Source organism: Eufriesea mexicana, unplaced genomic scaffold (assembly GCF_001483705.2).
Source record: "Eufriesea mexicana isolate 0111107269 unplaced genomic scaffold, ASM148370v2 scaffold1223, whole genome shotgun sequence".
Taxonomy (NCBI): Eukaryota; Metazoa; Arthropoda; class Insecta; order Hymenoptera; family Apidae; genus Eufriesea; species Eufriesea mexicana.
Genome location: NW_016909336.1, coordinates 443,823 through 469,702, shown reverse-complemented (window position 1 = coordinate 469,702; position 25,880 = coordinate 443,823). Strand labels below are relative to the sequence as shown.

General features: G+C 39.7%; 1 protein-coding gene across 3 annotated transcripts in view; it reads left to right on the top strand.

The window, feature by feature from the left end:
- Nucleotides 1-25,880, top strand: part of bi (T-box transcription factor bifid) — a 215,667-nt gene that overhangs the window by 169,087 nt on the left and 20,700 nt on the right. For all 3 annotated transcript variants that reach the window (XM_017900427.1, XM_017900426.1, XM_017900425.1), the window contains exon 5: nucleotides 25,566-25,712. In XM_017900427.1, the coding sequence (XP_017755916.1) occupies nucleotides 25,566-25,712 (147 nt within the window). The remainder of the gene's footprint in view (nucleotides 1-25,565; nucleotides 25,713-25,880) is intronic.

Below are 25,880 nucleotides of genomic sequence, written 5' to 3'. Positions count from 1 at the left end.
GTCGGAGAGTTTAAATTTCCCGCTTCGGGGACGAGCAAATATTATTTCTGCGAATTTTTCGTTTTTGCTGAATCCGGTTTGTCGAGCTTCGCCTAGGGGAATTCGAATTTCGCGCGTTCGAATTGTACGCTGAACGGTGCGCTTGTAAATCTTTTATTTCGCGAAGTTAAACTCGGTGAATTTCGCATTCCGGATGTTTGCAATTCGCGCCTTGGAATGGCATCGATATCACGTGTAATTTTGCGTTATGAACATTTGAATTTCCCGCGTTGATGTCGTATGGATATTAGGTTCACGAATTTTTATTTTTAGAGGTTATGTTGCATTCCGGATGTTTGCAATTCGCGCCTTGGAATGGCATCGATATCACGTGTAATTTTGCGTTACGAACATTTGAATTTCCCGCGTTGATGTCGTATGGATATTAGGTTCACGAATTTTAATTTTTAGAGGTTAAATTCGTCCAATTTTACGTTGCGGAAATTTAAATTTCCCGCGTTGGAATTATAGAAATTCTATCTCTGCGAATTTTAATTGGTAGAAGTTAAATTCACCGAATTTCTTATTAGGAAAAGTTTAATTTGCCCTATGGAAGTCATGCCAATATATTCTTTACGAATTTTAATTTTTGGAGGTTAAGTTCATACAATTCTACGTTACGGAAATTTAAATCTCCCGCCTTGGAATTATAGAAATTCTATCTCTGCGAATTTTAATTGAGTAGAAGCTAAATTTATCGAATTTCTTATTACGAAAATTTAAATTTTGCGTGGCAAAGTCATACGAATATAGTCTTTGCGAATTTTAATTTTTGGAGATTAAGTTCGTCCAATTTTACGTTACGGAAATTTAAATCTCCCGCGTTGGAATTATAGAAATTCTATTTCTGTGAATTTCAAGTTTCGCAGGATAAACTCTGCGAATTTTAAATTAGAAAAATTGAAATTTCACGCATTGAAGTCTTCCAAATCCTACCTTAACGAATCATTAATTTTACAACATAAAATTCATCGCATCTCGCAGTGGAAAATTAGCATTCATCAAAATTAATTAACATTACCAAATTTCTTCTCAAATTTCAAGTTTAAAAAACTCAGAACCCATCATTGAAACCTATCAAATATAAAAATTGGAATTTGTCTACCCTAAAATAATCGAAATGAAAAATTAACTCGGCAGAAAATTCGGTAGAAAACAATTCAATAGAATTTGACTAGAAAGTTCAATTATATTGACTTTTCGACTAATATCGTGGTGAGCTAACTTGTTTACATAAATAAGGAGAAAGAATTCTATTGGTTTGCTATAGCCATTATAATTCAATAGAATTTGACTAGAAAGTTCAATTATATTGACATTTTCGAATGTATGAAAAATTGTAAAAAAAAGTGCGGGAATTGGGATTCTGCCGTGGTTGGAAAGATCTCCGCTGTTGGAAATCCATCACACGTACCCTCGACAAGTGTTCTCCGATAGCGGCAACCACCGGAAGGATAAAGCCGCCCCTTTCGCGCGGCCATCGGCGCGTTGAAAGGCAGCCGCTGAAACATTCCGGGCGCGGAGAATATTCCGCGACAGAGAGGAGAGGAAAATTCCTCTATCGCTGTCGGAGCATCGGCGGCAATTTCACACTTACCCCGTGGTCCCCGTGTCCCCGCGGCGTTTTCCATCTTTTCCAGCGCGCGCTCCTACGCCAGCGCTCTGCCAGCCATCAAAGAGTTTTCCTTCCCCTCCGCCGCCCCCGCCAGAAGCGTCGGCCCTTTGTGAGCGGCCGGCTGATTTCCGTTTAACGTTTTCCACCGCCGGATTTTTTCCTCGTCCCGTTGCATGCAAATCACGCAAAGATCCAGAGGGGATGGTTTTTCAAAAGACGTCGCCAGCCGCGATCCTCGATCGCTCCAGTCTTCCTCTCCCTTAGGTACTCTTCTGGGTATTTAACGAGTGGATCCTTCCAACACTGCCTTCTCCTTTTATCTCCGCCTGCCTTTGTTATTTTTTATCCTTTCTTCCGATTTCCCTCTCACGATACGATTCGAGAATTAACCCTTCCACTTCTCAATCTGTATATATATATATTTGTTTGTGTTTGTATTTTCGTGATGTTACCATTTAATTTTTCTCGTTAGTATACAATTCTTGTGAATATTTTAATTGTATATTTTGTAGTATGATTAATGCATTTGAGAAATAAACTTTTCGAAATTGAGTGATATATATAACACTCTGATTGTATTAATTCTAAAAATATTTAAGGAGATTGTATATTCAGACAGATAATAGTATTTTTATCTTTGATTTTTCTTTGACATTATGATTGGAGAATTAACCCTTCCACTTCTCAATCTGTATATATATATATATTTGTTTGTGTTTGTATTTTCGTGATGTTACCATTTAATTTTTCTCGTTAGTATACAATTCTTGTGAATATTTTAATTGTATATTTTGTAGTATGATTAATGCATTTGGGAAATAAATTTTTCGAAATTGAGTGATATATATATAGCACTCTGGTTGTATTAATTTCAAAAATATTTAGGGACATTGTATACTGATTGTGAGACAGATAATAATATTTTTATCTTCAATTTTTCTTTGATATTATGATTAGAGAATTAATTCTTCCACTTCTCAATGTGTATGTATACATGTGTGTTTGTATTTTGGTGATGTTACCATTTAATTTTCCTCGATAGCATTCAAGATGGGAAATTTGGTTTTATTTATTTTTCTTTTTCTTCTGAATATTCTAATTATATATTTTATATATATTATATGTGATTAATGCATTTGGGAAATAAATTTTTCGAAATTGAGTGATATATATAGCACTCTGATTGTATTAATTCTAAAAATATTTGGGGAGGTTGTATACTGAGACAGATAATACTATTTTTATCTCTGTTTTCTTGTGTTATTTAATCTTTTCTGTTTCGATTTTCCTGTGACACTATGATTGAAGAATTAACCCTTCCCCTTCTCAACGCGTGTATATATATATATATAAATATTTGTGTGTGTTTGTATTTTCGTGATGTTGTTTATTCATTTCAAATTTATTATTATTCGTTTAAAATTTGTTTATTCATTTTCCTTTCTCTTGTGAATATTTTAATTATATATTTTACACTCTGATTAATGCATTTGGAAAACTAAAATTTATCGCAATTAGGTGTTACACATAGTACTATGACTCTAATTATTCCTGCTTACTTATCAAGACTATACACTGAGACAAATAATACTATTTTTGTTTCGGTCTTTCTATGTAATTTTTTTCTCTTTTCATACAATTTCCCTATGACGATTGGACAATTAACCGTGCCACTTCCAACATATATATGTGTGTGTGTGTTTGTATTTTCGAGATATTATCATTTAAAGTGCTGAATATTAATTTTCATTAGCATCCAAGATCTGAAATTTGTCTCTAATCAATTTTTGTTTCCTTTTCTTCCCGTTTTTCTCGTAAATTTCCAAATTATATATTTTACAACTTGATAATGCATTTGCAAAACAAAAATTTGTCGAAATTGGGTAATATATATAGTATTCTAGTTCTAATAATTCGAACTTACCAAGCTGGTATACCGAGACAGTTCATACTATTTTTATTTCGAATTTTCTATGTTATTTTTTCTCCTTTCCTTCGATTTTCCCGTGACGTTACGATTGGAGAATTAACCCTTCCACTTTTGCATGTATTATATGCCTGTTTGTATTTTCGAGATGTTACCATTTAAAGTCCTGAATATTAATTCTCATTAGCATCGAAGACGTGAAATTTGTCTTTAATCAATTTTTGTTTCCTTTTCGTGAATATATAATTATGTATTTTACAGTCTGATTAATGCACGAACAAATTTATATATAGCACTCTGGTTCTGATAATTCCTGCTACCTTACCGAGACAGGTAATACTACTTTTATCTTCGCTCTTCCTACGTTATTTTTCCTTTTTTTCCCATGTTTTCTCTGTGACGGTTCGATTGGAGAATTAACCCTTCCACTTCCAGCATGTATAATATACATGTAGGTGTGTGTTTGTATTTTCGAGATGTTACCATTTAATCCTCCTCAATTACATCCAAGATTTTTATTTTTAACATTTGTTTATTCATTTCTCTTTTCTTCTCCTTTCTCTCGTGAATATGCAAATTATACATTTTACAATTTGATTAATGCATTTACGAAGCTAATTGCTGCATTTATCGAAATTGAGTGATACACGTATAGCACTCTGACTCTATTAATTCCTGCTTACCGAGATTGTACAGCGAGATAGATAATACTTCTTTAATTTCAATTTTTGAAGCACAGGAAAACTGACCATTACCTCCATTTTTATCGATTCTGCTCGATGACTCGTGAACAACTCGTTGCGCTCACAATGACGTCATTTTATCAGAATTGTATTGGAACAGTGATGGCGAAATTCATATAGAATCTAGCTAAACTCGGTTACTTACGTCACATCTAGAAATATCCACAATTTTACACCATTTATAGATTTATTTAAAAAGAGAGGTATATAGGGTGTCCGAAAATTCACGCAAGATTTGAATTTTGCGTCATTTGTATAGTACAGTGTTGTCAACGAAAACAGAAAATAGGTACTAATTATACTGATGTATACTTTATGAATCAGTAAAAGATTTACAATTTTTAATTAAAAATCTGTGTTTTCTATTAACCCTTTGCACTCGACGACTTCTTGGCTAGAGAAGAGTAGAAATTCAAAGATTCTCTACTAAAAAACTGACGATACTTTTTCAAGCAGTAAATAAAGAACTGCATAATAATAGAATTATAGAATTATTTCATTTCGGTACCTCATACACTGTTACGTTACATTAAATTTGATATATTAATTAATATCGATCTTCCAAATTTCATGAAATGGTGGCCGAAGCTCATCTCTCGAGTGCAAAAGGTTAATATTATTTCTTGCGTGAATTTTGGGACACCCGTTATTAATCAAACATTTGTATAGAATAATTTTAATTTTTCACGCTATGTTGCTACATCTATTGCTATTGTATCCAGCAATACCCATTATTTTCATATTGAAATGAACGATTGCTATATTTCCTTTTAAACAACCATAAGAGAAGCACTCGTAATCATTATGAAAGAATATTCGATTTAATTATAATCCGTTCCTTAAATTTTATAACAATTTGTTTATTGAAAAAGTCGAAACAATTTATCCTGATTTTACAAGCACGTCATAAGTTCACGATCACTATGCTATTGCAGGAAACCAAAAGAAATCGCGAATCGGCTATTGCCAACAGAAACAAATTGTAAACCGATCGATATCTTCTAGAAGCAAATGGAAAAGTTATTCCATATAACAAAATTAAGTTGCACGACTCCCCTACGGGGAGGTGAAACGTAGGTTAAGGAAAGCATAAAAGCGTGGTCCTTGAGAAGCAAAACAGAGACCTTAGAAATCGGTTGTGACCAGCACAAGCGTGAGTCGCTTGGTGTTGGAAAGAGAGTTTTAAAAGAGCGTGTCTTTGTGTATTTTCGTTATCTTGGTGTTGTTTTCCTAAGTTAAATCAGTTTACGAGTTTCCAGTTTGCGTTATTGCGTTCTTGTTCTTTCGACAATTTTCGGTGTCTCAAGACCAGTATTCGCCATCCTACGCTATAGTGACGGGGTTCAGAGACGGAGGATATTTTCGAGACGCTCTTTAGGTCTGTCTCGGTGTCGTCTACGAAGGGTTGAGGCACTATCAATGAGCTTCTAACCTGTTGAAAATATAGCCACGACCATCCTCATTATTATTAATTTCCTCAATCGATTCGCTAATCAACTTATTCAGCCATCTTGGCCATCGTCCAGCAGGGGCTAAGTCGTGTTAAACAGCTCTGGAGACCACTTCACCCTGCATTGTCCGAGGGAAAGGGACTCGATTTCCTTTCGTCGAAAAATATTTTTAACAATTATTTCAACGTGTCCACGGTTTTGATTCGGAAGCGGTGATGGAATTGCAGAAAAATTCACGCGACCCAGGCGAATCCCGGAGGCTGAATGGGCCCTCTGTCCACGGCGAGATAAGCTATCGGCCCAACGCGGTTCTTTGATCATTGAATGAAAGTAAATAGGTACTATCGTGGCCCGTTCACTCGACACCAGCCTGGTAATTTACGATTAACCAGGGCACCGATAGATCCTCCTGAACGAGGAGGAAGACCGTATTTCTCGAAAATATTCCATCCAACTGCCACCCTATCTGTGCACTCGATCCAACAGCAACCTGCGCTTGACCTGCTTGCTCACTGTTGGCGATAAGCTCGGTTCTTCGTTTCAACTTTTTATTCCTCATTTATTACGCGATCTTGCTGCTCTGTGGAGTTAGAATATGGCAGGATGTGGATGTTGGTGTGTTAATTCTTTTTGATCAGAGGGTGTCGAAATTGAGTTAGAGTTGGTTAGTTGAGTGGAATCTTCCATTGTTCTTGGTCAAGATTGGTTTGATATAGCTCGTTATTGCAGAGGAAATTGGAAGAATAATTTAGTGGCAGGGGTGCTGGTAAGGTGGTAGTAGATAGAAATTGTCGTTGGATTTAATAGCGAATATTCACTTGCAATCAGGGTTGTCGTCACAAACAGTGTCACTGAGAAAATGAATTTTTCTTAATTAACGTTTCGAACAGGCACACCATTTTTGTATCAAGCTAATAGGTTCAGTAACTAGATAGAAATAGTCTTCGAATTCTATAATAAATAAAAATAAAATTTAGTCTTGGAATTGGAATTATTCGCAAATATTGTCATGTAGAAAATTAATTTTTCTTAATTAATATTTCGACTAGACGCACCATTTTCATTCCAAGTTACTACGTTCACTAACTATCATTTAAGTAGGTATAGTTAATTAGAAATAGTCATCGAATTTTATAGTAAGCAAAAATAAAGCTTACAGTCTTGGAATTAGAATTATCCACAATTTAGTATCACAAAGGAAATTAATTTTTCTTAATTAACTCTCCAGCCAAACACGCCATTTTTATTCCAAGTTACTACATTCGCTGAGTATCATTTAAGTTGGTATAGGTAGAAATAGTCATCAAATTTTGTAGTAAATAAAAATAAAATTGACAGTCTTGGAATTAGAATTATGCACAATTTAGTGTCACCTAGGAAATTAATTTTTCTATTTTTATTCCAAGCTACTACCTTCACCAACTATCATTTAAGTAGGTATAGGTGGAAATAGTCATCGAATTTATGGAATATATAAAAATAAAATTCATAATATTTCAATCAGAATTGTGTCATAAAGAAAATGAATTTTTCTTAATTAATACTTCAACCAGACACACCAATTTTATTCACAGTTATTATGTTCACTATCATTTAAGTAGGTATAGCTGGAAATAGTCTTCCAATTTTACAATAAATAAAAATAAAATTCACAATCTTGGAATTAGAATTATGCACAATTTAGTGTCACCTAGGAAATTAATTTTTCTATTTTTATTCCAAGCTACTACCTTCACCAACTATCATTTAAGTAGGTATAGGTGGAAATAGTCATCGAATTTATGGAATATATAAAAATAAAATTCATAATATTTCAATCAGAATTGTGTCATAAAGAAAATGAATTTTTCTTAATTAATACTTCAACCAGACACACCAATTTTATTCACAGTTATTATGTTCACTATCATTTAAGTAGGTATAGCTAGAAATAGTCTTCCAATTTTACAATAAATAAAAATAAAATTCACAATCTTGGAATTAAAATTATGCACAAATAGTGTCAAATAGAAAATTAATTTTTCTTAATTAACACTTCAGCCAAACACAATTTTTATTTCAAGCTACTACCTTCACCAACTATCATTTAAATAGATACAGTTAGAAATAGTCTTCCAATTTTATAACAAATAAAAATAAAATTCACAATCTTGGAATTAAAATTATGCACAAATAGTGTCAAATAGAAAATTAATTTTTCTTAATTAATACTTCAGCCAAACACAATTTTTATTTCAAGCTACTACCTTCACCAACTATCATTTAAATAGGTACAGTTAGAAATAGTCTTCCAATTTTATAACAAATAAAAATAAAATTCACAATCTTGGAATTAAAATTATGCACAAATAGTGTCAAATAGAAAATTAATTTTTCTTAATTAATACTTCAGCCAAACACAATTTTTATTTCAAGCTACTACCTTCGCCAACTATCATTTAAATAGGTACAGTTAGAAATAGTCTTCCAATTTTATAACAAATAAAAATAAAATTCACAGTCTTGGAATTAGAATTATCCACCATTTAGTGTCACAGTGAAAATTGATTTTTCTTCCTAATTAACATTTCACTCAGACACGTGTCTATAATTCTTATCTCCTTAGGAAAAGGGTTCTAAAAGGGTGCTGTATTGAACAACTATAGTTTCCCGAGCAATCTTGCGCAGGAAGATCGTCGACTGTCAAAAGCATCAGCTAATACCCGTGCACACTGCACTTTCTAAACACCCCTATTAGAAGATCCTCCGCGCAGCAACCCTCCGCCTCCTTCTCCCTTTCCGAGAACTCGGCAACACCCTAATTCCCCGATCAGGCGATTTTCCAACCGCTTATTAACCAACACCGCGAAATCCCGTAAGAAGATTGCGAAATCGAGAGGCCAGCCTGTCACGATAACCAGACACGTTTATCGAACTCAGCATCGCGTCTTATCGCGTCCGATCGGGCAGAATCAGGCCGAAGGAAGGAAGCAAGGAAGGAAGAAAGGCGAGGAACATCGTTGCAAGCGGTCGGTCCCGTTCCTCGAGTGCATCGACTCGCCTTCCCATTGGCCGAGCCGCTCACGTGCGAGTCGGCCATAATGCCGTGAACCGGATGATGGAAAAGCCACCCTCGATTCGGGCCAATTAGCTTCCGGCCGGGCAAAGTGGCGGAGAAAGCCCCGAGGATCCATTTTTCTTTTCCCTCTTCGGCCACTCTCGCCGATTCCTCGCCGATTCATCGCGGATTCGCGCAAGACAGTGTCACGGGAATGGTGGTTGACATCAAACAGCTCCCGATGACAATGAAGTATTATATATATACATATAATACAACGTTTAACTAAGTCGAATCGTTCGGATGATAGAACGTGTGAAATATTAAGTGAAAATTATAAAGTAATTATATTTTTATATTTTATATTATAAAAATTATACAGTGAAAGATTAGGTGCTCGTGCCCACCGAATCGTGGTATCGATAGATCTTTACAACAAGTAGTATATATATTATAGTAGTAATATATTACATACTATGTAGTAGTATATTTTATTATATTATGTATTATATAGTAGCAGTACATTATATTTTATATTTTATATTATAAAAATTATACAGTGAAATATTAGGTGTTCGTAGTAGTTTATATTATAAAAATTATAAAGTGAAATATTAGATGCTCGTGCCCACCGAACCGTAGTATCAATAGATCTTTACAACAAGTAGCATATATATTATAGTAATAGTATATTATATACTATATAGTAGTATATTTTATTATATTATATATTATATAATAGTAGTACATTATATATTATAAAATATCGCAGTAATGTATAACTCGCGAGTCATGGTTGAACGAAATGTAGACCCTGCATTGTTTAACACTAAACCTACCATTTTAGGCCTAAATCACCATTTTCCAAACTTTCATTAAAAATTCCACGATCAGTATTATCACGTTAATCACTCGTCCTCGCGATTTTTCTTCCAATTTACGTATAACCATTTTCTCAATATCTCTCGTTAATTCGCTCTTTAAAGCTTCCGCTTTTTCCCATTCACCGGTTATTTGACCAAGTTAAATTTAGCGTTAAAGTAATGTTTATAATACTGTTTAATACAGTATATGTGGGGAGCGATGTTTATGACAGTCGGAGAAAAGTTAATTTTTGAGGTTAAGTTGACACATCTAGTTTAGAGCGTGACATGGAAAATCGAGATAGGGTGTCTAGAAAGATAGGGGTAGTTTTAGGATAATAATCTGGGTTTGGATATGACGTATGAAAATAGGTTTGTTTACGAAGTTACGAATTATTAAAAGTTCGTTATTTAAGATAATACATCCGGTTTTTGATGATGACAGGAGAACTTGGCAGAATCTAGGCGATCTTCGGACAGGGGAGGTTAGGTTTGACATTAGGATTCTTGGAAAAGCAGCGACGCCGATGTGGAGGAGGTTAAGGTGACACATCTAGTTTTGAATGTAACATGGAAAATCGAAATGGGGTATCTAGGAAGATAGCCTTAGTTTTAGGATAATAATCTGGTTTTGGGTATGGCGTAGGAGAACGTGATTAGATGGTTATGAAGTTATGAATTATTGAAAGTTAGTTATTTAGAATAATATATTCGCTTTTTGAGAACTTGGCAGAACGTAGATGATCTTCGGATAGGGGAGGTTAGGTTTGACATTAGGATTTCTGGGGGCTATCAGAAAAGCAGCGACGCCGATGCGGAGGTCGCGTAATTCGTTCCGGGAAAAGGCACGCGAGCACTCCCACGCGTCTCTTCCCCGAACTTAGATCCGATCCGGGGATTAATTGGATTCCGGGGAACCCGGTCGGTGTCGAAGTTCGCCCGGGCCGATTAACTCGCGCCGTTTCTATTCAGGTCGCGTGGGACAGAATGGGCCAGTGATACTCGCTTTAGAAGCTGCGATTGCTCTTCTCAACCGGAATTGCTCTTGTGTCACGGAGATGTTAGGTTGTTGAGAAGGCTACTTTGCGCTCTTTGTTGCATTCGTCCATCACTGGCCGGCCTCGAGAGGTTTGCTTAGGTGTCTTCGACCTGGTCCTTGGCTATCTAGCGCTTCTTGGGTAGTGGAAGGTTTAATCTTTTCGCTTTATCGTCTTCGGGATGAAATTTTTCGAGATCGCAGTACTTGGCAGAGAATAGGTGAAGATATACTTGGAATTTTTCTGAACATTTATCTTCTCGTCTAGTATCATATTATTGGATTCTGATCATCTGCTAATTTCGATTTATCAAAAATATATCGGGTTGTCTGAAAAGTTCGTGTCGATTTTGAAGTAAAATTGACAGTGCACTTAGTTCCCTTCCATATTCAAAGGTGTATAAAATTGACAAAAATTAACATATCGTGTCCAAATTTTTTTCCAAATATCCCTGAAGTACAGTCTTTTATGATATGTACGTATGTCATTTGTTTTCAATCGTTCTGATACGTTCCGACATGTCAATCTGCTAAAATCTGCCAAAAATTGACACGAACTTTCCTAACAACCCGATATTTCCAACGAGGCTTGTTTAGTATTACTTCCTGGCACTTCGTGGCACTAGGTTATGAGTTTCGTGGTACAATTGCTTAATTGCTCACCGGTTGCTCGAGCTTGAAGAAAAATTGAGAGTGCACTTGGTTTCCTTCCATATTCAAAGGTGTATAAAATTGACAAAAATTGACATATCGCTTCCAAATTTTTTTTCAAGCATTCTTGAAGTACAGTCTTTTACGATATGTACCTATGTCATTTGTTTTCAATCGTTCTGATATTTTCAGACCTGTCGCTACCCTAAAATCTGCCAAAAATTGGCACGAACTTTCGGAACAACCCGATATTTCCAACGAGACTTGTTTAGTATTACTTCCTAGCACTTAGTGGACCCAGGTTATGAGCTTTGTAGTACAATTGTTTAATTGCTCGCCGGTTTCTCGAGCGAGTCTCGATAATCCGGTTACTGCTAGACTCTCGGCTCACCGCGTAGGGTATAAAACGGTATCTCGAGGGGAAAAAGCAGCGAAACCAATTAAGAAGCATCTCACGACTCGTCGTCAAACAGGCGAAACTAAAACAACCGTTCCTCTATCCCACATCCCGACTCTCCCTTGGAACATCCCTCTGAACAAACGCCGCGATTCCACAAGCGAGCAAACAAGAAGCAACATCCCGAAAGAGTCAAAACACCGCGAAGGAGGAAGAAATAAAAGAGGGGAGAAAAAGGGGGGAAAAAGAGAGAGAGAGAGAGAGCGGAGAGAAAATAGAACGAAGCGAAGAAACAACCCCCTAACAACGATCTCGTGGAAAAAAGCTGAGCCAGGGAGAAAGTGGACGGGAGGGACGAGGTTTCCTCGTGGCGCGCGGAGATCAGAGGTGGGCTAGTCGTAATCGAGTCCAGAACACGTCCCCCTAACGCTGGTCCTCCGCCCAGGGGTAGAAAAATCCACCCCTTTTTCAGCCGGTCGATACCAGGACGACCACCTCCTTCCTTCTCCTCTTCCGCGTTCCATCCCCGTCGCCGCAGCGCCTCGCCTTTTCTTTCTCGCACCCCCGACACACGGAGGACCCTCTGCACGCCTTGCGTTCGCTCCTCTGCCGCTTCCTGCCGAGGTGGCGCCACTGTTCTCGCCACCCTTTCGTCCACCGCCCTCCTTCCACCCCGTCGCCAAGGCTCCGGCCGACGCGTGCGGCTTAACGTCTTTCCATCGTTCTTCTGGATCCACTTATTTTTCTTTCCTCCAACCTTCTTCCGACGTGTTTTCCTTTTCCTTTCTTTTCCCGAGCTTTCTCTCCGAGGCACAGACGCGCTTTTTCATCCTCTTTCCCGGATTACGCTCCGAGGCGATTAGCGGGAACAGCGCTACCTGCGTTCTGCTTCCACGATTAGGGTTGCTGGGTCTACGTGATGAGCACCTTCAGGGAGGATTATAATTTATTCCACGCGTGATATAATTCGGAATTTTCATAGACTTCGTCAAACGAGGTGTATTTATCCGAGGTGCGGCTAGAGGCGTGGTATGCGAATCTACGTAAAGAGAAATTGGGATCTACTTTATTCGGAATTTAGTGACACCTGGAATCCTGCGAGGAAATATTTTCCATTCGCGAGTGTCAGCGAAGGACTCTGATTAAAAGCATGAGTTAGTCCCGAGTTGAATGTCATAGACTTCGGAAATAGTTTGCTTGACACCTAGAGTCTTGGATAGAATCATACTGTCTAAATCTAGTGAACCATAAACTCAGGATATGGAACTATAATTCTGAACTTACAGTGATACCTAGAATTTGCCATTTAAGAGAATTGAAAATCCTCAGAGAGGAGTCTACGAGCAGCCTAATCTCCGTGCAAACTTTGTCAATCAAAAGCACTAATTATTTCCGCGTCGAATGTCATAGACCTCGAAACTAATTTACTTGACAGCTAGAACTTTGGATAGAATAACGCATCAAAATCATTAAAAATGTGGTGTCTAAATCTAGCCAAACCTAAGCTCGTGGTATGACGCTATACAATGACACCTAGAATTTGCCATTCAAGAGAATTGAAAATCCTCAGAGAGTCTACGAGTATCCTAATCCCTATACAAACTCTGTCAATCGAAAACACGAATTAATTGCGAGTTTTGAACGTCATAGACCTGGAATCTAGTTTGCTTGACACCTAGTAGCTTGGATAGAATAATGCACCATAGTTGCCGAAAATGTGGTATTTAAATGTAATGAAACCTAAACTCAAGGTATAGCACTATACAGTGACACCTAGAATTTGTCACTGGAGAGAATAGAAAATCCTCAGAGGGAGTCTCTCTATGCAAACTCTGTCAATCGAAAACACGAATTAGTCGCGAGTTTTAAACGTCATAGACCTCGAATCTAGTTTGCTTGATAGCCAGAACCTCGAATGGAATAATGCATCAGAGTTGCCAAAATTGCGCTGTCTGAATGTAGCCAAACCGAAGCTCAGGATATGGAACCATAATTACGAACTGGCAATGACACCTAGAATTAGCCACTCGAGAGAATAGAAAATCCTCGGAAAGGATTGCACGAGCATCATAATCCCCGTGCAAACTGAAGCAACATCGAGCAATATCAAACACTCGAGGCACCTCTAATCCCCCATGCCAGGTCGCATGAGACCGAAGCAAGCTTCCTACTCGACTGCCTGAGCCAACAAAGAGTACAGATTCCATAAGAGGAATTCCACGACGCACACGCGTAGTCAGCGAGGTCCTGGCCGCGTTGTTTGGTCAACCGATCTTACAGAAGGGCAAACAAGTCTCTCCGGGCACCGAAAGGGTTTGCCGGCCAGGCGGACGTCATCGACGGCTCCTTTCCGCGCGGAAAGTCGCGCGGCGAGAGAAGCGGACAAACGGGGAGACAAAGAGGAGCCCTCCAGCCTCCTCCCTTCACCCCTGCCACGTCCTCTCTGCTTCCTTCTCGCCGCGACTCCAGGCGGCCCTTTTCACTTTGAGGGTTAAGAAGTTAGCTGATGGTTCGAGGATTACTTAGACTCCGTACATAAGGCAACTGTGCGCAGTTAGTTTGCGGTGCACACAGCCTCTGAAACGAGCGGAGAGCTTCCTTCTACTCGTTTTTTCTCCTTCTCGTCCCTTCGCCCCCTCCAGCCCTCTCTTTCTCGCCCCTGGCTTGCCTAGCACCCGCCTCTCTTCTCAGCGTTGCTCGGACCGAGACACCGTTTAGCTTCCGCTCGTGGCGCTGCGTCGCGATGCTTCGGAAACTCGCTTCTCCCCAACTTTCCATCTCGAAAATGAAATTTCCTTTTTCCTAAGTGCTCCAGCGCGTGGCCAGACGAACGCTTTGACTGTGTCCGTTGATAGACGATAATCGATGATTCGAGCTGGGTCTAACCTTGGATTGGGTCCGTGACTTAGGTCTTTGGGCCTATGACTTTTGAGTCTTCAAATAATTGGGTTCAGAGAATTCGTGTCCGGTCAAAGATGTCAAAGGTGTCAATTATGTCAAAGATGTCACTTGGTCTAGTAATGGTCTAGGGTAACGTGAAAAATATATTTAGGATTCACGTGTACCTAGCTACTCGAGATACCGAATAGTCGCCTCAGACTATTGACGTGTCTTATGAACGAGTATGACAGGTGATGGAGATAATTAGAGTACAAAATGTGGAAAATTGACAGCTGAGAATCGGTAATAGGATCAAAGATAAATCCAAAGTAAGAGTTCAAAGACCCCATAGAACAATTCCCAGTGAAAGCTGAACATGCTGTTTAATCATCATTTCTTTTAAGTACAGATATTGACACTTCAGTTGCAACTCTCTTCACATCGTATCTTATCCAATAACATCGTCGTCATATACGAGTACTAATATCCTGTACTCGATATTCATCCCAAATGCTTAAATACCTCTGTCATTAATTCAATTACCCACGTATCTCATTCGATACAACTTGATCCCTCTGACATGCACGTATTTAGTATTCCATTTAAAACGATACATAGATTAGTTCAATTACACTTTCCGTGACATCCTATTCACGCTCTTTTCACCTCGACCTGTCAGGTACCCGATATTATCCCCAACTCGATTGACATTTACCATCTGCGCTCTCTCGTCATCAGACTTTTCAATTACTCCGTGTTCTTTCCACCCAGGACCGAATCTCCTGATTCCATAACTCGTTGGTGCATCTTCGAGGTACCCGATAGTATCTCCCACGTGGATTGACATTTTCAATCGCGAAAATACCAAAGCACGTTACGTTTCTCGCTCTCGGAGAGCCTATTGGCACTGGATTGCTCAGTCTGAGCCCGGTCCAGGTCACCGGACCAGGTCAGCCGGGCCGAGCCATTACCCTGCAGGTCCGCGAGAAAGCCAGGCAATCAGCCACGAAAATAATCGCGGAGGAGCCTAAAGTGCTACCGGTACCACTACTAGTCCCGAGTGGTTGGAAGCGGAGACGCGCGACCGAGCGGCGGCTGATCGGCAGGAAACGAGGTGGAAGCGTGTGCAGGTTCGTGATTCGAAGTAGGTGGGCCCCAGGTAGCCAGGACAGATAACACCCGGAGATTACCGCGGACAGAGTCATTAGCAGCGTCGGCTTCTGTGTCGGCCAGGGTATTCTCTCACTTGCCTCGACCTCCTCTCCCTTATGCCCCCGCTACCTCCTCCGCTGCCAGGCTCTCCCACCCCTTTATCTGGCCGGTCAATTCACGCGGCACGATACGTATGTAAGTCGCCGTGGTCGTCTCGGTGCTGGCCAGCCTCCTCTCCGATCCTCTCGGCTTCCTCGAGTTCCATCGCGCTGACGCCGTTGCCAGCCTCGATGCTCCCAACGGTTCCCTTCCTTCCACCGTTCCTGTGTATGGCCGGAGGTGTGGCTGCCTCTTCCAGACCTGCTAGCGTGGGTGGCTGACCGTGCCGAGGCTTCGGAATGGAGGATGATGTCTCGACGTCGATTCGTGGTTGTTGGAACGCAGGGATTGGGGGCCTGCGATCGATCAGCCGTCCGAGGCTGGTAATAGCGTTCGTAGCGGATGTCTCGATTTTGGCAATTGCCTTTCGCAGGGTTAGCACGATTCTGTGGCACCTAGGTTATTGACTGGTTCTTGCACGTGTTTCGGTGTGAGAGACAGAGGTAACGATGATTACAGTGGCTCCATGGGTGCAAATGGGGTTGTCTAGGTTGGTCTTTATCTTCGATAGCTATGAAAAATGAGTTTCCGATCGAACCAGTCGTGATAATCTTCTGGTACTGGTGATTTGATTTGGTCTTGGTCGAAAAGTGTCGTCTGCAGTGAGAATCTCTGAGAGAAAGCTGATATTCATGAGGATGTTCGGGTATAGTACTTAAATGTAATGGTTCTCGTTTGCAGGTATGTCTTAGAATGATGTCATAAAAGAATCAGGCATTGGAATCATCCCCAATTATCTTTGATATTTTTCTATACTTAAATACGTGAGCTCTTTTTGGAAAAATTGTTTCTCTTTAGAATAATCTCAATTCCTTTGACAGACCTTCTCAGGAGTCTATGCTGGGTACCTAGAGGTTGACTCAGGATTGACCCTTAAAATACTACTATCCTCGTGTATTTTCTCGTCTCTCTACGTTCCTGATCTACGTCAATCTGTTGTCAAAATAGTCTCTCTTTGGACAATATACAATTTTCTTCTGAACATTGTCAGCAGAATAATCTGTCATAGAAGCCGATATTCTCGATCAACCCCTAACATACTTCTAGTCTCAGTAACCATTTTCCTAAAATATTTTCTTTAACGCGTTTCTTCAGTTCTTAATGTACCTGTCCCCAAAACAGTGTCAATATTTTCAACAAATATTCCATAAAGGACTGTTCTGGGTACCTAGGAACCTATACTCTTAATCAATCCTTAGTATAGTACTAGTCTCAGTGACCATATCTCTCACGTATTTTCTCCAACTCATCCTCCAACGTTCTCAAACATATGGCAGTTTCTCCAAAACAATTTCAGTATCTTCGACGAATATTCCCCAAAAGCTCTGTCTTTGGTGCCTAGGAGTTGACTCGCGATCAACCCCTAAAATACTACTAGTCTCTAGGATTAAATCTCTCGCGTATTTTCTTTATTTCATCTTCTCACGTTCCCAAACCTATGGCAGTCTATTCTCAACATAGTCTCTCTTTGATTAATAATTGATTCTCTCTAAAAGGATCTCAATACCTTCGAGGAATATTTCACAAAGCTCTGTCTTGGGTGCCTACGAGTTGACTCACGATCAACCCCTAAAATACTACTAGTCCCAATGACCATATCTCTCGCGTATTTTCTCCAACTCATTCTTCCACGTTCCCAAACCTAGTGTACTGAACACTCTGTACCCAAAATAGTCTGTCTTTGGAAACAATGAATTGCGCGCAAAACAATGGCGATTCTTGGAAGAGAACGGCGAAGGAGGCCTACGTCGGTTACCTAAAGGCCAGTATTCACGATCAGCCCCCGGGGAAGTACTAATTGCAGCGATCGTCGTTCGCACATATTTTCCACGGCGCCGGAGGCGTGTCGAGGCCGAAGGTCCAGCGAAGAAGAGATAGAGGGATAGCGGAGCCGGGGAAACCGGCGTTAACCGAAGCCGAGTGCCTGCTGTAAAAGAGCAAGAAGGAGCGTGGTATTCGGCTTTGATAGGCTAATGACAAACGCCTAGATTGGCCGGCTTATCAGCCGGCCAGCGCTAATTATTTCCCCTTTGTGCGGAGCCGCGCATAATGGCGGCCGCCGCGGGCCGGCCAGCTCCTCTCTTTCGCGTGATCGCGATTTCCACGGTGGACGCGCGCCCGTTTTATTTATTGCCGGATCCCTCGGCAAAATCCCCTTTCTCTCCTGCCCCAGCTTCCACGGGTCCACCGGACACCGTTTCTCTCTTCGCCGAGTCGTTATCGCGGACCTTTGGCCTCCGAGCTCCCTCTCCGCGTCGCCGGACGCGTGTTTTCGAGGACTTTGCTTTCTACGAGCCGATGACGCGCTCTTCCAAACGATCTCACGCGCCCAATCCTTTGTCCGCTTCGAGATCGATCTGTCGCGATCGTTCGCATTTTTCTTCCATTTTTACTCTTTGCGTTCTATGGCGGACAAAACTACCCTAGAGAAGGTAACTGACAAATTTTCTTCCTGGCTTTGACTATGGCTCCCGGTCGGCTTTTGTTGTATATTATGTTATGTGTGTGTGTGTGTTTGGGTTTTCCTTGTATAACTGTGTAATTTTTATTCTTCAATTGTGGATTTTTGGATCCTATTTGACCGAAGTTAGTAGTTAAAATTGGACACCTTGCAGTGGTACCTGGTGTTATTTATTAGAATATGAAGATCTAGGGAATTTGGATTAGAGCAAGTTTCCCAATTTGTGGTGTTTATTTTTGGTGGATTTAGTATGAAGTCACTGAAACAGAGGATATTATGTTTAACTAAATCCAGATTATAGAGGGTTAAAGGGTTAATGTCAGGGGTGGGTTCGAATTTTTTAAGTTCCCATATTCAGATTTAATTTTGTTTTGCTATTGTTACGGTGGAACAAAGTATAAGGAAGGATGGAATACATGATATCCAAATTTCTTCTTTTTCTTCCCAGAATTCCGAGAATGTCTAAGAAGGGAAATCTGGAAAATTTAAAACTCGAAGCCTTAAATGCTTAATAGCGAGAAATATTCTTCCGATGCAAACTATTTCTTTCTTCGTTGATTTTACTTTTTCTTTCCAAAGTTGCAAGAATTTGCTAGAAAGAAAAGCTGGGAAATTCGAAATTTGGAACCTAATATGCTTAATACCGCGAAATATTCTTCTTATGCAGAATTTTTCTTTTCCTTTCCAAAGTTGTAAGAATTTCCTACAAAGAAAAGCTAGAAAATTCGAAATATTCCGAGTCCTCAATTCTAACATATCTCGAGAAACCAAAGCCTATTTAATAACCTACTAGAAAAATATAGATACCAAAAATCCTCGTGGAAAATATTTCCTTCTTCGTCGATTTTCCTCTCTCTCTCTCCAAAATTCCGCGAATTTCCAATAAAATAAAATCTGGAAAATTCGAAGTAGCCCGAGCTCGCAACTCTGGCGTATCTGGAGGAATGGAAGGCTGGTTAATACCGTGAAATATTCTCCTTATCTTCTAATGCCGACTCTGTGTCCAATCGATGACGTCCATTAGCCGTTGTTCGGCAGGATTCGCGTAATTGGATTTATATAATTCTTGCGTCCGTTCGAACGATACTTGGTACTTGTTCATCAGATATGCCCGAGAATCGAATAAGAGCGAGGCTAATAGGTATAGCTCGGAGCAGATTTGATTTGAAGAAACGATAAGGGGGAAGACCGATGCTCGAGCTGCCTCTTGGAATTATCATAATTCCTGCTCGTTCTACGTTTCGTCATAGATACAGCTTCGTTAGCTATTATTCGAGCGTTTACAGGCTCAGACAAATGACGGCGAATTTTTCCGCCGCGACGACACGCTCGAACGTTCGATCCGAAAGTGGCTTTTACCCCGGAGGTTCATTCGTCAGCAGAGGCGGGATCAGCTCGCAGCGTCCGTGTCCGCTTATAAAATAGTGACTGGCCTGTTCTCCATTACGAAAATTCCGCCGCGTAATTACCGCGATTCCAGGATGGAACGTAGATTTATCGAGACGCCAGCGAAGCCGCGTCCATTCCACGATGGAATGTCCTGTGCAATCTTGTTAGCTGCTACCGCGCCATTTGCATCGTCGGCGCGCGTGCAAACCAGACGCGACTAAAAGCGAACCGATCCTTTTATTTTCCCTCGAATCGCTCTTAAAGCCTTCGCCATTAAAAACGCAGATTGCGCCGGCGTTTCTTTCTAAAAACAGGCTCGCGCCGCTTCGCGCGCGAAGCGATCCTCGGCCTTTCCTGCGGACTTCAAATCTCCGATCCGCTACCGTTTCCGTTCGAAAAATTCGAAATTATTCATAAGGGATATCGTGACAATCCTTGCGAGGAAAATTTAGGCTCCCTAATTGACACGTATACTAGGTTCACCATTTACATCCCGTGTGAAATAAGCGTGTTTCTTCTTGGAAACGAGTGGGTCCTCTGCTTCTTCCGCGTCCTTCAAATCCGCTACCATTTCCTATCAGGATCACAGAAAAATTCGTCGCTACGAGTTTAACTTCGAAATTATTCATGGATATCGTGAGAATCGTCGCGAGGAAAATTTAGGTTCCCTAATTGACACCTTCACAGGGTTCGCCATTCGTATCCAATGTAAAATAAGCTTACTTCCTCTTGGAAATGAGTGAATCCTCCGCGTTCTTCAAATCCGCTACCATTTCCTATCAGGATCACAGAAAAATTCGTCGCTACGAGTTTAACTTCGAAATTATTCATGGATATCGTGAGAATCGTCGCGAGGAAAATTTAGGTTCCCTAATTGACACCTTCACAGGGTTCGCCATTCGTATCCAATGTAAAATAAGCTTACTTCCTCTTGGAAATGAGTGAATCCTCCGCGTTCTTCAAATCCGCTACCATTTCCTATCAGGATCACAGAAAAATTCGTCGCTACGAGTTTAACTTCGAAATTATTCATGGATATCGTGAGAATCGTCGCGAGGAAAATTTAGGATCCCTAAGTGACAGCTTGACAGGGTTCACCATTCGTATCCAATGCAAAATAAGCTTACTTCCTCTTGGAAATGAGTGAATCCTCCGCGTTCTTCAAATCCGCTACCATTTCCTATCAGGATCACAGAAAAATTCGTCGCTACGAGTTTAACTTCGAAATTATTCATGGATATCGTGAGAATCGTCGCGAGGAAAATTTAGGTTCCCTAATTGACACCTTCACAGGGTTCGCCATTCGTATCCAATGTAAAATAAGCTTACTTCCTCTTGGAAATGAGTGAATCCTCCGCGTTCTTCAAATCCGCTACCATTTCCTATCAGGATCACAGAAAAATTCGTCGCTACGAGTTTAACTTCGAAATTATTCATGGATATCGTGAGAATCGTCGCGAGGAAAATTTAGGTTCCCTAATTGACACCTTCACAGGGTTCGCCATTCGTATCCAATGTAAAATAAGCTTACTTCCTCTTGGAAATGAGTGAATCCTCCGCGTTCTTCAAATCCGCTACCATTTCCTATCAGGATCACAGAAAAATTCGTCGCTACGAGTTTAACTTCGAAATTATTCATGGATATCGTGAGAATCGTCGCGAGGAAAATGTAGGATCCCTAATTGACAGCTTGACAGGGTTCGCCATTCGTATCCAATGTAAAATAAGCTTACTTCCTCTTGGAAATGAGTGAATCCTCCGCGTTCTTCAAATCCGCTACCTATTAAGATCACAGAAAAATTCGTCACTGCGAGGTTAACTTTGAAATTATTCATAGATATTATGACAATCCTCGCGAGAAAAATTTAGGATCCCTAATTGACAGCTTGACAGGGTTCACCTCTCGCATCCCATATGTTTTGTATTTATATTTCCTTCTTGAAAACGAGTGGTTCACCTACTTCTTCTCTACCCTCCAAATCCTCTATCCATAGAAAATTTTCGAATAATAATTAAATCTGCTCTTCAAAATCTTTAAACCACTATCAAATAGACGATACATTTTATTTTGACACAAAGTAGCAAATGCAGCTCTATTATCTCTATCGACACATCAAATAAAATTACAATTAATCTATCCGGCCATTTAAAACAGGAATAAAATCCTCCCCTATTATTCAAACGTGGGATAAACTCTCTCAAAATGTAATTAAACTCGAAAATAGCGCAGCGATCTTTTGACAAGAACATAAAATCCCAATCAGCGACTCTGTACTTAAAAATATCACCAATGGGGTGACAAGCGATGATTGCTCAAGGTGGTTCAGAGCAGACGGAAAATGGCTGGTTAACGAGGGTAATATCGGCGTTAAAATTGCGAAATGCGCAGGGAATCATGGTCGTCGTCGTGGCCTGGGACATTGGTTCTGAGAGGAAGAGAGACGAGCTTTGGGACGAGTTTGCGGTTCGAGCCGATCGGCGCCGACTCGGGCAACGATTATGCCGCTTTGCGAAATGATTTCTGAATCTGGCTTTCGGAATGTCACGATAAACTCCGACTAGAATTCGTGTCTCTTCTGTCCTGCTTTTCTCTGTCTCGCGGCTTCTCCCTTCCGCTGGGACGCCTGGCTTGTTTCGCTGCGGCCCATCGCGCATAATGCATCAGCGAACGAGGATCCAGGGAATCGGGGAAATTTGGATCGTGACGATTCGTTCGACTGGTGCGTGCGTCGTGGGCCGATGCTCGAGCTGTTTGAAAGAAAATTCCACACTGCCTGCGAGTTAATACTGAACGTACAGTAGCCTAAGTGGCCGCTTGTCAAACTCTTGGACGAAATTCTTAGTCAATCGTCTTCGCAATTTTTTTTTTTTTGTATTATTCTGATCTGTCAATTGTAATTGATCTGTCAATGTTTTGTGTCATTCCATTTTTTTTTCTTTTTTGGAAATCCTATAGTTTTTGCATTTTATTTACTGGTCATTTGACCTAATGTCACCGTGGCCTAAATGACCATTTCTCGTTTAAAATTCCTAGTCTTTGGTCTTCGCAATTTTTTTTTTCTTTTTTTGTAATATATATTGACCTGTCAATGTTTTGTGTCATTGTATATTTTTTTGTTGGAGATCCTACAATTTGTTTATTTCATTTACCTGTCATTTGACCTAATCTCTTTGTAACCTAAATGACCATTTTTCGTTTAAAATTCCTAGTCTTTGGTGTTCGCAATTTTTTTTTTTTTTTGTAATATATATTGATCTGTCAATGTTTTGTCATTCTATTTCTTTTTGTTGGAGATCCTACAATTTTTTCATTTCATTTACCTGTCATTTGACCTAATCTCTTTGTAACCTAAATGACCATTTCTCGTTTAAAATTCCTAGTCTTTGGTCTTCGCAATTTTTTTTTTCTTTTTTTGTAATATATATTGATCTGTCAATGTTTTGTGTCATTCTATTTTTTTTTTTGTTGGAGATCCTACAATTTTTTTATTTCATTTACCTGTCATTTGACCTAATCTCGCTGTAACCTATATGACCATTTCTCGTTTAAAATTCCTAGTCTTTGGTGTTCGCAATTTTTTTTTTTTTTTGTAATATATATTGATCTGTCAATGTTTTGTGTCATTCCATTTCTTTTTCTAGAGTTCCTACAGTTTTTTCATTTCATCTACCGGTCATTTGACCTAATCTCATCGTAGGCTAAATGGCTATTCTTGAAACTCTCACTTAAAATTCTTAGTCACACATATTCGCGATTTTTCCTTTAATGTAATCGTGTAATTCATCTTTCAGTGTCTCGTGTCATTTCATTTTCTGCAGATTCTACTGCTTTTTCGTTTCATTCACCCGTCAATTGACCTAATCTCACTGTAGCTTAAATGATCCTTTCTTAAACTCTCGTTTAAAATTCTTAGTTACACATATCCATGATTATTTCCTTCAATGTAATCGTGTAATTGGTCATTCAATGTCTCCCGTTATTTCGTCTTTTAGAGATACTACTGCTGTTTCATTTCGTTCACCGATCATTTGATTTGTACCTACCGTGGGCTAAATTAAAAATTCCGATTCATGTTCACCATTACTGTGTTAGTCACTAGGCTTCGCAATTTTTATTATTCTCTTTTTTAAATATATTGTACGCGGAATCGATCTTTCAGTTTCATCGTGTCAGGTTCAGTATTAACGAGTATGGCAGTGTCGGCCTTTGGAATGGAAAAGTGCACCCTGAGCCCTGATCAAGGGTCTTCAAAATGGTTGTACGAGTGCAGTACGCGTTAAAATTGTAGCACACCTCGTAGTTTTCGGTGTTTCTATGACGAGTGAAGTGTAGACTCGTTATTGCAGTGCAAAGGGTTAATAATACAGAGGTACCAACACTGTTAATAACAGGAGTATCAAAAAATAGATTAACGAGATTTTATTTCTTCGAAATGGAATGATTTCTCGCGCTTAATTCGAATTTGACTGTCAAAATTGTTTGACAGCGTGGATTCTTGAAACAGATAAATCTAAAATGTCGAATTTCATTTTTGAAAAATTATTCCAAGAGCAGCAATTTTTTCTCGAAACTTTTATCACTGTCTGTAAATAGTACTAACCTTACCTTGTAAAACCGAATTTGATTTGTAACCGTACGATTTTTTTTAGCCGAGATATACCGCTTCGAAGTTACTCGAGAAACGCTGAAAATCATAGTGTGCTACCATTTCGCCCACGTACTGAAAATCATAATCGTGGAAGTATTGTTATTGATAATATTAAATTTGAACTGTCGAAGGTCTTCTTTGATGTATTTTCTAAATTTTTAATTTTTAATTTCTGTTATAGTAACTCTTGTTAATATGTGTTGTACTAATTAAGTGTTTGATGGATGAAAATTGGTTGCTGAGTAAAAGTTGTAGTCACTCAAGTAGTACAGCCCTGATTATCGATTTTGAATAATTTGTTCTCTTTCGAAATCGGATTGCAAAATAAAAATTTTAGTCACAGAGATATTTTTTATCTCTCTAATTGCAATCAATTATTTTGGTATCAGAGATAATTCCATTTGCTCTATGCTTGCAGTAAAACAAAAATTCGTGTTATACTCCAATTGTCAAAATTAAATATCAACGATCACCATTTTTCTATAACACAGCTTCCAAAATTTTTATCAATGAATATCAATGAAATTCGAATTAATATTTGATTGAAATATTAAAAGTTAAAGTACCACTTGTCATTGATAAAAATTGCAAAACCTGTGTAACAAAACAATAGTACTTGTGTGACTCATCATACTAATCTATCATTTCCCAAACGACTTCCATTCCGAATAAATTTCGTTCCATATTCGCTAGAATATCCCTATCCTCAAGTTACTAGACGCTATAAATCACGTGCGACATCTAGCGACAAACTTCGTCACCAAAACCAGCACTCTCAAAGAAGCTCCCGTCATCCTTCATCCCGAAAGCTTCTAGAAAAACATTCCAATAACGATTGACGATGATTAATAACAAATTTTCCAAATTAATATTCCATTTGTTTCCATTTCTCACACCGATCGAATCTTTCCTGTATCCTGCCGTTGTTAGGTTATGCGCGACGGTGTCGCCACCGCGGCTAACCCGTGCACCTCCGTATGGAAGTGCGTGGAAATACTGCGGAGTGAGATGGCATGAAAGAGGAGGGTGTGAGAGAGAGTTGGAGGGAGACGATTGCGAGCACGAGCTCTGCGCTGAAACAGTCTGTCCCAATGTACGGTCCGCTGGTTGTTTCAGACGATATTGAACTCGATGCACAAGTACCAGCCGAGGTTTCACCTGGTGAGGGCCAACGAGATCGCGAAGCTCCCCTACTCGACGTTCAGGAGTTACGTTTTTAAGGAGACGGAATTTATCGCGGTGACCGCCTATCAGAACGAGAAGGTGAGTGAACGTCTGCTTCCTATTTCCGGAACCGATGCCGGTCGATCGAGTCACTGTTCCACGTCGAACGCTAGGGAAACTCGTTAGTGGCTTGGTACGGAGAATACCTGGCTCTGATCGACTACGGCTTTTGTCGGGACGATGGTTTTGTTCGAAAGTGGAGGGGGG